This window comes from Lingula anatina, chromosome 9 (assembly GCF_051362555.1).
Source record: "Lingula anatina isolate TDL-2025a chromosome 9, LinAna3.0, whole genome shotgun sequence".
Lineage (NCBI taxonomy): Eukaryota > Metazoa > Brachiopoda > Lingulata > Lingulida > Lingulidae > Lingula > Lingula anatina.
Window position 1 is genome coordinate 7,583,300 of NC_141775.1, and position 13,320 is coordinate 7,596,619.

General features: G+C 36.8%; 1 protein-coding gene, 1 long non-coding RNA gene and 1 other non-coding gene across 3 annotated transcripts; 2 read left to right on the top strand and 1 right to left on the bottom strand.

The window, feature by feature from the left end:
* Positions 1–793: 793 nt before the first annotated feature.
* LOC106161210 (uncharacterized) lies at positions 794–11,248 on the top strand. Its single transcript, XM_086995716.1, has 2 exons — positions 794–1,767; positions 10,315–11,248. Exons 1-2 carry the CDS (start codon positions 1,634–1,636, stop codon positions 11,054–11,056), a joined length of 876 nt encoding a protein of 291 aa, XP_086851842.1. The 5' UTR covers positions 794–1,633; the 3' UTR covers positions 11,057–11,248.
* LOC147759851 (uncharacterized) lies at positions 4,124–6,618 on the bottom strand. The gene is made up of 2 exons (XR_015331097.1): positions 5,099–6,618; positions 4,124–4,663 (listed from the first exon to the last, which is right to left on the bottom strand). It is a non-coding gene; the product is annotated as an uncharacterized LOC147759851 (long non-coding RNA).
* On the top strand, positions 5,178–5,251 carry Trnat-ugu (transfer RNA threonine (anticodon UGU)). The gene has a single exon. It is a non-coding gene; the product is annotated as a tRNA-Thr (tRNA).
* Positions 11,249–13,320: the final 2,072 nt, after the last annotated feature.

Genomic DNA, 13,320 nt, shown 5'->3' on the forward strand with positions numbered 1-13,320 from the left:
AGTGATAAAGTTGTGTATTTGGCAAGAATGGAAAATGTTATAGTCACACATGGTTTTGGTTGATTGGTTAATTTCGCAATTAAAAAGTGATTTACCACGACGTGGAAAACAGCCGGGAACTGAACTTTCCAAACATGATGTTAAAAAAATAATATTTTAAGATTTTGATAAAACTTAAAGATTACTCATAGATATTACCTTATGAGGTGATTTTGAATAAGGAAATAATATCTTTAAGACTACGGAAAAGATACTGTACAGAAAATAAGCAAACAAGTGGTTCGTGCGGAGAGACAATTCCCCTGTATTTCTATGAAAATCGGACGATGAAAAGCGTTCGAAACTCCGACTCGTTAAATTGAACGTGGTAAACATTCAGTCTGTTTTGGCAACCCACGTCTGTACCCAGAAATTTTAAAGGAGGTTTTTTTGCACGGGGTAAAAAGGTAACCTTTTTACCTCATTATATGACCAGTTTGAGAATTAGAAAGAACGTATATCACATTATGATTCAGAATGGAGATAAACCAAACAAGCGTTTTTTCGCCCCCCTCTCCCCCTCCCCCCCCCCAAAAAAAAAAAAAAAAAAAAAAAAACACCGTTACATTTAACCATACCAAGAATAAAATTTATGCTGAATTAAAGGTGAAAGCTGAAATAATAAGATTGAAACAGGTGTGACAAGATTCTGAGGAATGGTTGTCCTAAGAATAGAAGTCCGGGGTCCCATATGATTAGTACAGGCTAGGGCTATAGTCAGAGGATTGGGGCTAGAATATGACACCTGTACAGAGTAATGGGAAACGGACTACGGTTCCTAGAAGACAATCATCCCTGTCACACCGGTTTCTCTCTCAATTATTGTATTTTTGACTTTACTAGTGAGATTCACCAGTGTCTTGATACCCATTACACAAGTGACTCTAAAATGATTAACTTAGAACTGAAAACGCGGGTTGACAGATCAATAAATTTTGTCAACAGTATTGAACATGGTGTTCTTTTGTGTTTGAAGAAAAATGGATCCAAAATTTCAGAAATATTCATTTATGCTACATAAAGGCCTTTAAGCCCTCAACACTTTACACCGACGTGGTCGTAACTGCTGACTTCGAACGACACGTGCTAATAAAACAATTCACCATGAAACTGTATAATGCCCGCTCTAACGACTCGATATACCTGGAGTTTGCGAACAACAGAAAATAAGAGACTTTATTAACTCAATCGATTTTTTCAACGATTCCGCAGCGCTCCTATTTATACTAAATTCAAAAGCTAACGATTTTTGCTCTGAAACGGTTACATGGAGCATTGCCGTGAAACAGGTAACGAAAAAGCAATTGAGCTAAATCAAAGGTTGCTCATTTAGAGGCATTGGCAGAACTGGCACAGCCACTGCGCTCCGTAGAAGTGAAAATATAGATAGTATTGTCGTTTTCTCGGTCAACCAATGACGTGCAGGACGATGACTTGGGAGACATTCTTAGAAAAATAAGGCGGATTTTTACTTTTTTAGCAGTGTTTGCAGACGGCGCCATGGTGACGACATTAAACTGTACTTACCTGACTTGACTGGGACATAGCCTGTCTTTGTTAACTTAACAAAACAAAACTCCTTCCAGAAAAAAATATGCCTAATAGACGAAATCAGAGGGGAACATTCAAAAACACAGATAAACATCCTGCCAGGCGTCATGACAGTCCCCAAGATGACAGCATCAGCCAGGTGGTCCTGTATGACAAGAACTCTACCAGAAAGACTGGGTAAGTCTCAAAGAAGACTCAAGCAAGAAAACACGAAAAACAGGATATTATACACTGGACGCACAATATATAATTGTTAAAATAATTGGCACCCAAACGCCACCCCATTATGCCGGCCCCCAACCCACTCAATTAGACCTCCATGCCTCCAGTTCCTCATTGCACCTTGTTATTCAGATGGAAGTTCTTAATTGCTTCCGTCCTCAAGAAGGCGGTTCCGCTGCGTCATTTGTGATGTTGCGCATGGTAGAAAGATTTGTAAGGTGCGGTGTTTCCCCGCGTTAGTTAAAGCTCGATATGGAAGGTGTACAATGTAAACCGTTCCTGTACTGATTATATGGAAACCCGGAGTACCATTCGTAGGAGTACCATTCCTGTTACCTTGAATGTCACTGTGAAAGGTCCCTGGAAATTCAACTCTGATATTGGCGTGCCTCTGGCGATTCCAGTAACCAACACGCCAGCTGTTAAGTCGAGTGGGTTTCCAATTGTCTTTAAAAAGGTGCACCAGCTGGCGGGTTAATGCACTGTATGAGGGGAACTCACTAGTTTCGTAAAACGTCTTCAGCCCAAAAATTGGTCAAAACTCGTAGACCAGATTTTTAGTTTCCTTTAAAGTAAAATACATGTAGATCAATAGTCGCACAATATTATATTAAATATTGCACCTGGTTTATAGCTAGAAAAACATGGCTTATGGTTCCGATCAGCAACTATGAAATTATCTTAAGAGCTTGTCCACGAGAGAACCAGCCCAGGGTGGCAAGGTGGGGGTCAGCGGATTTCAACCAAATTTGTTGTATGGAGGCATATTAGGAAGTTATTCATGAGTTAGGAAGGAATCCCAAAAATATCCTTTCTTCAGAGAATTATAGCCTATTATAAGTCATGGCTTATGTAGCCTCTTTGAGACTCCATTTTTACCTTGGAAAAATAATGATATATTTTGTGTAAATTAAACAAAAATGGAGAAATCTAAAAAATATTAGACCTTACAATCATTGAAAACAATCATTTGGCTTGCCACAGATATATGTAGAATTCAGATAAGACCCTGCTTGGGCGAGCCACACCCATTTATAACACCCCTCCCCCCAAAGTCCAATTTTGATACTACCATCTTTAATTGCATATATCTCCATCTTCACAGGGTTTACAGCTATAAAACTGCATGAATATTTTAGGCAGATATGGGTCATTCCAAATCAAGTTTCAAAAGTTACTGCTGTATTAAAACAGGTACTGAAAAATACCTCCAAAGTTGGCCATTTTTAAGGCAAAAAATCGTGGTGGATTCATTCAAGTCTATGTAGACGATAGGTTTGATTAATTTATTAAACCATTTTGCTCTACAATGATGTTACTAAATTAATAGGGCTGGTGAACATGGAAAGTGGGTGTGTACTAATGAATATCAGGTCAGTAGGTCAAGGTCACTGGGCTTCATATTTGTAAATTGCCATATAAGGACTTCTTAATTTATATGGACAAAAAATTTAGAGGAAATAAATCATAGACTCTGTTACTTTGGATAGGCACTGGCAATTAACTTGAGAGTTTACAAGATAATTTTAATATATATATATATTTTTTAATATCATCAATTTGGTGAATACAAATTAAAATCTTAGTTTAGTAGCGATTTCTTTTTGGTGCAATATTTATCATATAGAGATCAGGATATGCCATAGTATTTATGATAGCAAAGCCAGAACAAATCTTTTTTAATTATCAAGAGTTTTTTTTTAATCATCCACACCACTTTTTGGTGACTATTTATGAGCATACAGTAACTAAAAAATTATTCAATTTAGTTTATTGTTGTCTCAGATGAATAATTACAAATAATAAAAAAAAATCACAAAATTATAATATAGCAATACATGCAAAGCAGTGCAACATTAGTTGTGATCATTACAAACTATATCATAATGTAGCAAAACAAGATAATTTTCTATTCAAAAAGCAAAACTAACACAACCGCAAAATATATCCTGGTGTTATGAAACATCTTTGCAGTTTTGTATCAAACATTACAGCTCTTAACATCAAGGTTTTTAATACATTCAAAAATAACTGCCGATTTTTTCTTCCTGAATAGTCTGTAACCCTTCTTACTGACATTTCAATCTCATCTTCATGCTCACAAATGCTAGGTTCTGCTGGCCTGTTTCTTGTGCCCTTCTAAACTCCTTCAGTAAAAACTCCTATACTTTATTTGAATATAGTTTCAAAGGTTTAGATGACTTTAAAGCTCATCCATTGTGTAACTCAGTGAGATATTCAAGAGGGTGGAGTTCTCTCACAGCTGATGTGCTTTAAGTTTTTCTTTAGTCAGATTGTTGGCCCACTAGACTTTAATTTGATCAAAAGCTGTTTTTTTTTTGGCACATTTCATAACTGTGGTCTAAAAAAGGACCTTACAAATACTCTTCAGTCTTAGTAGCAAAAGATTTCAGAGAAAACTTCTCTGGACAAGAAAAAATTTCCCTGTTTGTGATCTTGCTTGGTATAGTCCCAGTTGGCATATTTGCCTCAGAAAAACCCAAATTAACTTTAACATCAGTATCACTCATGTTAAAACTGCTCAAGGAAGGAAGACACCTTTTCTCATGTTGTAGGAATCAAGAAAGCTAAATTGTTGTAATTGGACACTCCAGTCCACGCGGGTTTGGAAGATGTCTGTCTAGCTGGATGTAGAAAATGGCTCCAACTGCAGAAACTAGGGCCTCATGCATCTCCTCAGCATTTGTTATATTGTGGCTTTCATTTACATACTGTACATGCCTTTCTACAACAGCCATCATTTCCACACTAGTTTCAGTTTCTGCAAGACTTTGGACTCTTTTGCTGACCATAAGATCACTGTGTGTCAAATAACACTTCTCAAATATGCCTGAAATATAAATATAGCTTACTATAGACACATGAAAACACTTATCTGAAAGTTAATTGATACATTGATGAAAAATAAATTATTATCCCATTTGTCCATGTTTTATAAGTAAGGCATGGTTTCGAATATTAATTATGATGAGCCTAGCAATTTTGCCAAGACCAGCCCTAGCTTCAATCTAATTCCAATTGTTACCCTTAAATTTATTTTACCCAAGTACCATTAAACCTACATAAATACCCACACAAATATAGCTTAAAAGATAAAATTATCACAGGTCCTTAGGCTGCAATTTCATTATTTGAAAGGGGGCATTTTTCTTTTTAAAAAAATGGAGCGTTTACCATTAAAAAATTACACCTAGATCATTTTTCTGAGTGAACTTTTTTTCTGGATTTTAGCCTGTATTAAAATACAAACAAACCCGTTTCTTACCTGAACCAAGTGGCATCAGTATATTCAAATGCCTTTTTGTCTACACTGACATCTTGTAGTGCCAGGGGCAGGTAGAACCGGCCGGGTAGCTCAGTAGGTAAGAGCACTCGCCCTGTAAGCGAGGGGTCCCGGGTTCGATTCCTGGCCTGGCTGGTGATTTTTCTGCACTCACCCCAAATCGCTACAATGGTGGCAGCGGTGTTGCGAGATAGGGCTCGCGTCTTTCGGCATTTGGGGGGGAGGAGTGTAGTGCCAGGGGCAGGTAGAACCGGCCGGGTAGCTCAGTAGGTAAGAGCACTCGCCCTGTAAGCGAGGGGTCCCGGGTTCGATTCCTGGTCTGGCTGGTGATTTTTCTGCACTCACCCCAAATCGCTACAATCTGCAAGTTAATCCCATGACATATTTCGTTATAGGCTCGTTTTCCCCTGTGTGGATGGTTTCCAGCACAAACCAAGCCCATATCCCAGTGCTGGTCACATGGTGTAACCCATTTATTCTCCCAAAGATACTTGAAAAAGTCCAATTGCTGTCATCGGATACAAAAGAATTCACACCTGACAAGAATCAGTGTGCTTTCGTAACTCACGCTGTTTTGCTTCACGTAAACGCGACGAAGATGACTGTTAATATCTCTGTTGCAATTTTTCAATACACTACATGTTTTTTTATATCTGTAGTCAGAGTATAAACCACATGATATACGACTTCGTTGAGGAAGATTTGTAAACAAACAGTCTGCGATTTCCGCCATGTTGGATAATGACGTTGTGTTGTTCTGACGTTAGTACATTAGTTTCACATGGTTTTAAAATGTGTTAGATGCTTGTTTTAACCAGAAAAAAATTAGAATAGGTAAAATGAAAATAAAAAGTTCAACTAACAGTGTTTTAAACCATTCGTTGACTTGAAAGAGATGGCTGAAGTTCAGTGCACCGATATACGTGTTCGGATATATTTACGAAAAATGAAGAAATTAGGTCATGTTCTATCTGTTACAACGGACAAGTTGTAGAACAGCAGTAAGTTTTGGTTTCATGTATAAATAGATTAATGAGTTATCTGTTAGTCCTGAACACGCTTTACCCCAAAGACCTGTGAAGATGAAGATATTGTCAAAAATAGAAGGGGGGTGTTCAAAGCATGTGGTTTGTAGGCCTGAGAAAAACGCTTGGTTTGTTACCATGGAAACAAAGAGAGTGGAAAAAGTGTATATCATTTTAATCCCCTATCTTTAGGTTATAATATATCACCAAACTAAATCATTTGGTGACACCTGTATAAACTTTAAGGCCAATCAATATAACCCTGTTTTTCAGAAGAATTTTTGGTTGATAAACCCCCCAAATTGTCACTGGCCATATCTCTGTAAGTAGGGATTTTTTTCAGGAAATATTGCAGCCTCAGATATTGTTCATATAAAGGTTCAAACACACCAAATATGATGTAAATCCGTTCACCCCCACCTTGCCGCATTTTCTACATTTGGTTTGGTTTTCTCGTGGACACACACTTAAATTGAATTTGAACAAATTTTAGGCTAAATGCTTAAAAGATAAATTCTTTGGCTCGTTCTTTTGGGAATCAGACACCAGTTCCAAGCGTAGGGTGGGTTAATGTCTGTATACCCCCTCTTAGCATCTTCATTGTTTCCGCTGTCTTGTTTTATTTTACGTACACTAAAACCATTCCAGATAGAGTGTAAATGCTCAGTAGCTTGTTCTAATTGCACCTCATTTCACTTATTTTATTTTATTTTTCTTCTGTAGAAATCTCAGAAACCCCAGTTACCTGTACTCATGCAGTATTGACTGAATTTTCACCTGTCTCAGAAGAAGATGTTTTAGCATTAATGAAAAGCATGAATTCTAAATCTTCTGCCTTAGATCCTGTGCCAACACATATTATCAAAGAGTGCATTACTGTTCTGGTCCCAGTTATTTTAAAGATAGTGAATCTCTCTTTTACAACAGGCATCTTCCCATCCAACTGCAAAACAGCAATTGTTAGACCCTTGTTAAAAAAAACAAGGCCTGTGCAAACAAGTGTTTAAAAATTATCGACCAATATCAAACTTGCCCTTCTTAGGGAAGTTTCTTGAGAAAATGGCATGTATACAATTGAATAACTATCTAACTCATAACAGTCTATATGGCAAGTTTCAATCAGCTTATAGAGAAGGACATAGCACAGAAACAGCTCTCCTAAGGGTTCATAATGACATCATGCTTTCCTTAGACAAACAAAAAGATGTTATTTTAGTCCTTTTAGATCTGTCTGCTGCATTCGACACCATTGACCACAACATACTTCTGCACAGACTACAGTACCGATTTGGAGTAAATGATTTAGCACTTAATTGGTTAACCTCATATTTAAAAGATCGAACACAAAAGGTGTCAATTGAGTCGTTGCTATCAGAACCCACTATTTTAGAGTATGGTGTCCCTCGGGGTCTGTGCTAGGTCCATTGCTCTTCCCATTGTATATGCTACCAATAGAAGGCATTATAGTTAAACATGGTCTCAACACTGACATTTTTGCTGATGACACTCAAATTTATGTCACAAGTGAAAGTAATCGCTCCATGGCTATCACCTCAATAGAAACTTGTCTAGTTGAGATCCGGAATTGGATGAAAACAAACATGCTAGCACTAAATGATGGAAAAACTGAACTAATATGGTTTACATCAAGGTCTAGGTCAGACAGTGGAAATGCAATGAAATCTGATATTTGTATCGGTGGTGTCAACATCAACATCATCCATCATGTGAAAGATTTAGGTGTCACCTTTGATCAGTATGCAACTATGGATAGACGGATCTCTGAAATTTGCAAATCGGCATCATACTCACTTTGGCGAATTAGTAAGATACGTGACTTACTGGACAAAACTTCAACTGAAAAACTAGTCCATGCTTTCATTACTTCTAAGCTTGATTATTGCAACAGTCTCTTATATGGTTTAGGCAAAAATCATCTGAACAAACTTCAATTAATTCAAAATTCTGCAGCTAGGCTGGTAACTAAAATGGGATGGAACAGCCGAGAGCATATAACACCTGTTTTGATGGAACTTCACTGGCTTCCAGTAAGAGAATTTTATTTAAAATTTTATGTGTCATTTTTAAAGCAGTCACTGAGAATAAACCACTTTATATCTCAGAACTTATGAAGCAACATCAGCATGGAAGAGTTACCAACTTTTAGTCATTTACTTTTAGAACACAGTGTCTTAGAGAAAAAAGCTGGTAAATTTTACTGTGAAAGGGCATTTATGATATGTACACCCAAAGTTTGGAACACCTTACCCTCTGAAATACGAGCAGCAGGTGTCATAGATACTTTTAAAAAGCTTCTGAAGACTCATATTTTTAGAATAGCCTATCAGTAACTATCATATAGTTAATTTTTAGTTTTTAATAAGGTGTACTGTAATTTTATGATCAATTTTAAATGTTGTCACTTTAGTTTCTTATCATTTTAGAATATGAAATAATTGGTTCTTTAAATTAGTTCTTAGTCCTTTAAAATTGTAATGTGTTCTTATACTAGTACTGTGACATTTAGCTCTTTTAAGTGAATGTTGTAAGGCGCATTGAGATTTTTAATGGAATGCGCCATAGAAAAATAAATAATAATAATAATAATAATAATAATAATAATAATTATTTTTTTTTTATCGGTATTGGCTTTTCTTAAGAAGTCTTGTTAAATATGGTATATGGAATAAAAACGGTTAACAGTTGTCATGTAACATCTGTAAAGAAAAACGCACGTGTACAGCACTGAGGTGGGACAACCTTCTTGACCGGAGTATATTCTTGGTATATGGAAGTGGATCCATTTCCTTGAAGTGTGACAACCGGTGGCAGCTACCGGTTACGGAACACATACTGACCTTTACTGGTGACATATTTCCTTGAAGTGTGACAACCGATGGCAGCTACCGGTTACGGAACACATACTTAACTGTCCTTTATTGGAGTCAAGTTCCCTTGAAATTTGACAACCGATGGCAGCTGGCAGTTACGGAACACACACACAATTCTTTATTGGTGTCATTTTCTCTTTATAATAAGAGAGAAGCCCGTCTTTGGTTCCTGATTCAAACCCGATTGCAGTGCTACCTGTACTATTGCAATGTGCACAAACGGGTACATTCTTAGGACCACTCGCCATTCGCGTGGTGGCCGTGAAAAATGATTGAAAGTCTGCTTTCCCACTTCTGCCAACCGCAATGTTGGTGTACAAAATAGTATTTTGAACGTTAAATTCAAGGTTCTGTTTTTGATTAAAAATGCTGTAAAAACCAATGTATTTTTCTACAATATGTATACTTTACCTGTTGAAACCGTGTGTTCTACCAATTCATTTTACGAACTATCTTAGAGCCCTACTCGTCCTTTGGGCGGGAACTTTTCTAGTTGGATATTAAAATCATTCCAGATAGCGTGTAAATACTCAGATGCTTCTTCTAGTTACGTTTGCAACTTTTTCCCAATCAAGGGATTTAAACACCATAACCGAAAGTAGGGGCCTACGTTTATTAGATTGAGAACTCTGGCCTTTGAATTGTCTGTTTTACTCACTGAATATTTACATAATATATGCACAGAGTAACTACATTTCACGTTTACGAAATGTGCCCGGCCCATAAAATATATCATATTGTAGCACAGGTGCCCTGAGTATAATTATGACCGGATTTCCCACCAGTGTCTCCCTAGCTCATAATGCTAGCACTCGGGAAATTCAGAAAACATGAATACATGGGTAACAGAGCGAATTTCTTTCATTAGGTATCCGTAGATATTTTCTGGCTATTCAATGCACATTTCTGTAGACAAAATTTTATTGGGGAAAAAAGAGATCACCCAGTTTGTCTCTGGTGGAGAGAGTAGCTATAAAAAACAGTGTCTGACCCAACTTGGATTCCATTTGTTTTTTGTCGTACCGTCAAGGGATCCATTTTCGTTCCCTAATATGAAATCGTGCGCAGCTAGTTACATGTAGAACCATGCTTTGCTGGAATTCCTCGTCTAATACTAGCCACTTGGCAACTTTGTCAAGCAAATCAAGTTTTCTTTTTTGCCATAGATGGCCTTCTATTTCTCTTTTATTTTTTCTGTTGTATACTATATATTTTTATTTTACTTATTTTCATTTTCTGTTACGTGCTTCCTGAATTCAATGAATTTTACGTTTTATTTCAGCGATCCGTACAGCTACTCGGAGTCATACCAGGACTCAAGTGTTACAGTCCCCGATGAGCGATGGCTAGCTGGCAGAAAGCGAGAAAAATATCGTGGAGGAGACCACCGCCCTCTTGAGCGACCGCTGATAACTGGAGCCACGTCTGATGACCTTGACTCCTCAAATAGCTACTCCTATGAAAGTTCACGAGATCGAGGTCGCCAGGTCAAGGTCGTGACATCTCCTGGACGAAAAACAGAAATTCCAATGGCCAAAATGCGCCAAAAACACGAACGCCACAAAGATTACCACCGCCGCCTAACAGAGAGCGCACTTGCCCAGCATAGAAATAAACACGGTTACCCTAGTGGTAGATATCCTCGAAATGATGTAAAGAAGTTGGAGAAAATAGACGAATGGGCAAAAGATCAAGCACGAGAAAGATATCGTCTGCCCTACTATCCAGAAACTCTCGCGAGGCAACGTTCTAACGAGAACTTGATAAAAAATATTAAAACAGGTCAACTTGAATTAATCAGAGAAACGCAGTCATGGCAAAATGAATACATGCTATCAAAATACGATTTGATATTTTGCGCGAAAAAACTTTTGAGAGGAGAGGTCGATTTCACAAATGAGTTCAGTTTGAACTCGAAGGAAAGCGCTGTTGTCGAAAAGACCCAGCTCGAAGCAAGAGGGCTCCCTTTCGATGCTCTAATTGAAAAGCTGCATATTATAGACATCGACAAAGGTGAAATATAGTATATGAGAAATAAGCTGAATATGCAGTGTAGTATTTTGCCATTTGTGAATGAAAAACGTCTTATTTGGTTTAAAATGTTTTTGAATTCTATTTCAATAGGCCTACAATCATTAGCCTATAATTTTTTTGCGATTCTTAAAGATCAGAACCAATGTTTTTTTTTTAACTTCTGAATTAAACAATACATTGTGAAAACACTTGACGACTTCTGTTTTACTACCTACATAGGCCTATACGCACCTACTTTAGGCCTACCATAGGCTCAGTTGTGTCTATAATTTAAATTATAAAATCATTTTGCATAGATAAAAAATCTATAGTTATATGCTGCAAAGTTCATAGCTTAGCCTACATGTGCAATTGCTAGTAATAATTAATAAGGAGTCAAATAAGTAAAAGTACGGGGAGTTATTGAGTGCAAGTTTATTTCCTCAAATGTCAACGTGTATGCAACATGAGAATGGAAAATTTCCGGTAATCACGCAGTAGACATTGGAAAGAAAACCAGTAATTATAAACGCTTGATCAGTACGGGAAAATACAGAAAAAATACTTGTAAATTTGTATGAAAAGTCCGTCAGTGAATAACCGTTTGAAAGTTCCAACTCCCCATCGTCCTCACTATAATAATAGCTATATGCACAGTGTTAAGTTGACATCCATTATTTTCTAGTAGGCCTACCAAAGAGTAGGCCTATCGATGTTCCCGAGGGACAGCTCTCCCCGAATTTTTATCCACTGTAAATGGTTAATTTTCCTTCAGAAATTAATAGATTCATTTTTTTCATCATTTCCGCGAATAATAATTCCAGAGGCGGACATTTGAAAATTGGTTCCCTTTTCTGTCCAAATCAAGTTTTTGATTTGTTTCCTCAAGTTTTCAGGACCTCGTAATCTACGATCAAATGTTTGTTTCCATTTTTTACATAATTGCACTCAGGATTATCAGAAAGTTTATATTCAAACAGAGGGCCGAAGCATTTTGTCCCTACAATTCTATGAATGCATCTTAAGTTGAACCATCATATCAGCCAGGGGACGATTGTAACTTAAATTCCATGTTATCGCTTTTTTTTTTGTTTGAAGGACCTATTCCATTGTATTAATTGATTGATCTATTTTGAGCTTCGTATAATTTTATTTTTGATAAATATCTCATACATTTCGCTACAACCTCTTTTTTTTTTTTTTATATAAAATCATAATTGATTTTGGTATAACCGGGTTTTAAACTTTCTGTATATCATTTTTTTAATCGGGAAACGCTGTATAGATAACGTTCCTTAGGTCATAATATAAAATAGAGCATGTTTCTTATGCATTTGTGATTTCTTCATATCAAAACACGTGTGCACGCTGTCGTTTAAATCAAGCAAGTCACGCGCAACCTTGAAGCCTTTCTCATATTATAGTAACCAACCAAAATACCCGGGTTATTGACTTATTCCACAATGGATCATTTTTAATTTAATACAGAGTTATTAGGGAACATAATAAATCCAAGGACTTTCAAGGACATTTGAGGATCTAATTCAAGTACTTTTCAAGGACTTTCTGAATACAACTGGGATCAATGGGCTGCCATTTATTAGTGTACACACATAGAAAAAGGAAAAGTTGTGTGCCATATTAACTTTGTGATTTGATTTAACACGTTAATGATGAAACTTGAAAAGGGTAAAATTAAACGCTGTCCGAAAAGGTATCCCCCTCCGTTCTTAGAATTATTGTCTACATTCAGGTAAAAAAAAATGAAATAATTTTGACAAAATAACTTGGTAGTCATTTCAAGTACTTTCCTCGGACAAAAATGAGGGAATACAAGTCCTTTTCAACGCTAATAGCAATTCCGGGTACTTTTTAAGGCCACAAACTGAATTCAAGACACAGGGTAAAATTCAAGCACTTTTTAAGGCTGTATGAACCCCATGAAGAGAAAAGCAAATTCTGTTTGTAAAAATAAATTATTTAGCTGGTAACTGTGTCAACACTTACGTAAATGATAGCAGGCACAAGCAAGTGCTTAAGCTTTGGAAGAACGGCCTTGTGAGGAATTCTTGGCTTTTTATCAGAAGTAGGCCTACGGAAAGGTAGAAAATAAAACCTTAAAAATAGGACTTCACTGCAAAATTAAGAAACGTTTTATGACAACGAACGCCTCCCAACACCCCAACACACCCATGCATTATGTGTCAGTTTCAGGATAATAAGTGACACACATATCGCTTTTTACATTAAAAAAAAAAAAAAAAAAAAAAGAGGA

Coding starts and splice junctions, on each gene's coding strand:
- LOC106161210 (XM_086995716.1), top strand. CDS start 1,634: ATGCCTAATAGACGAAATCAGAGGGGAACATTCAAAAACACAGATAAA. Junction 1,768..10,314: donor AACTCTACCAGAAAGACTGG/GTAAGTCTCAAA, acceptor GTTTTATTTCAG/CGATCCGTACAGCTACTCGG.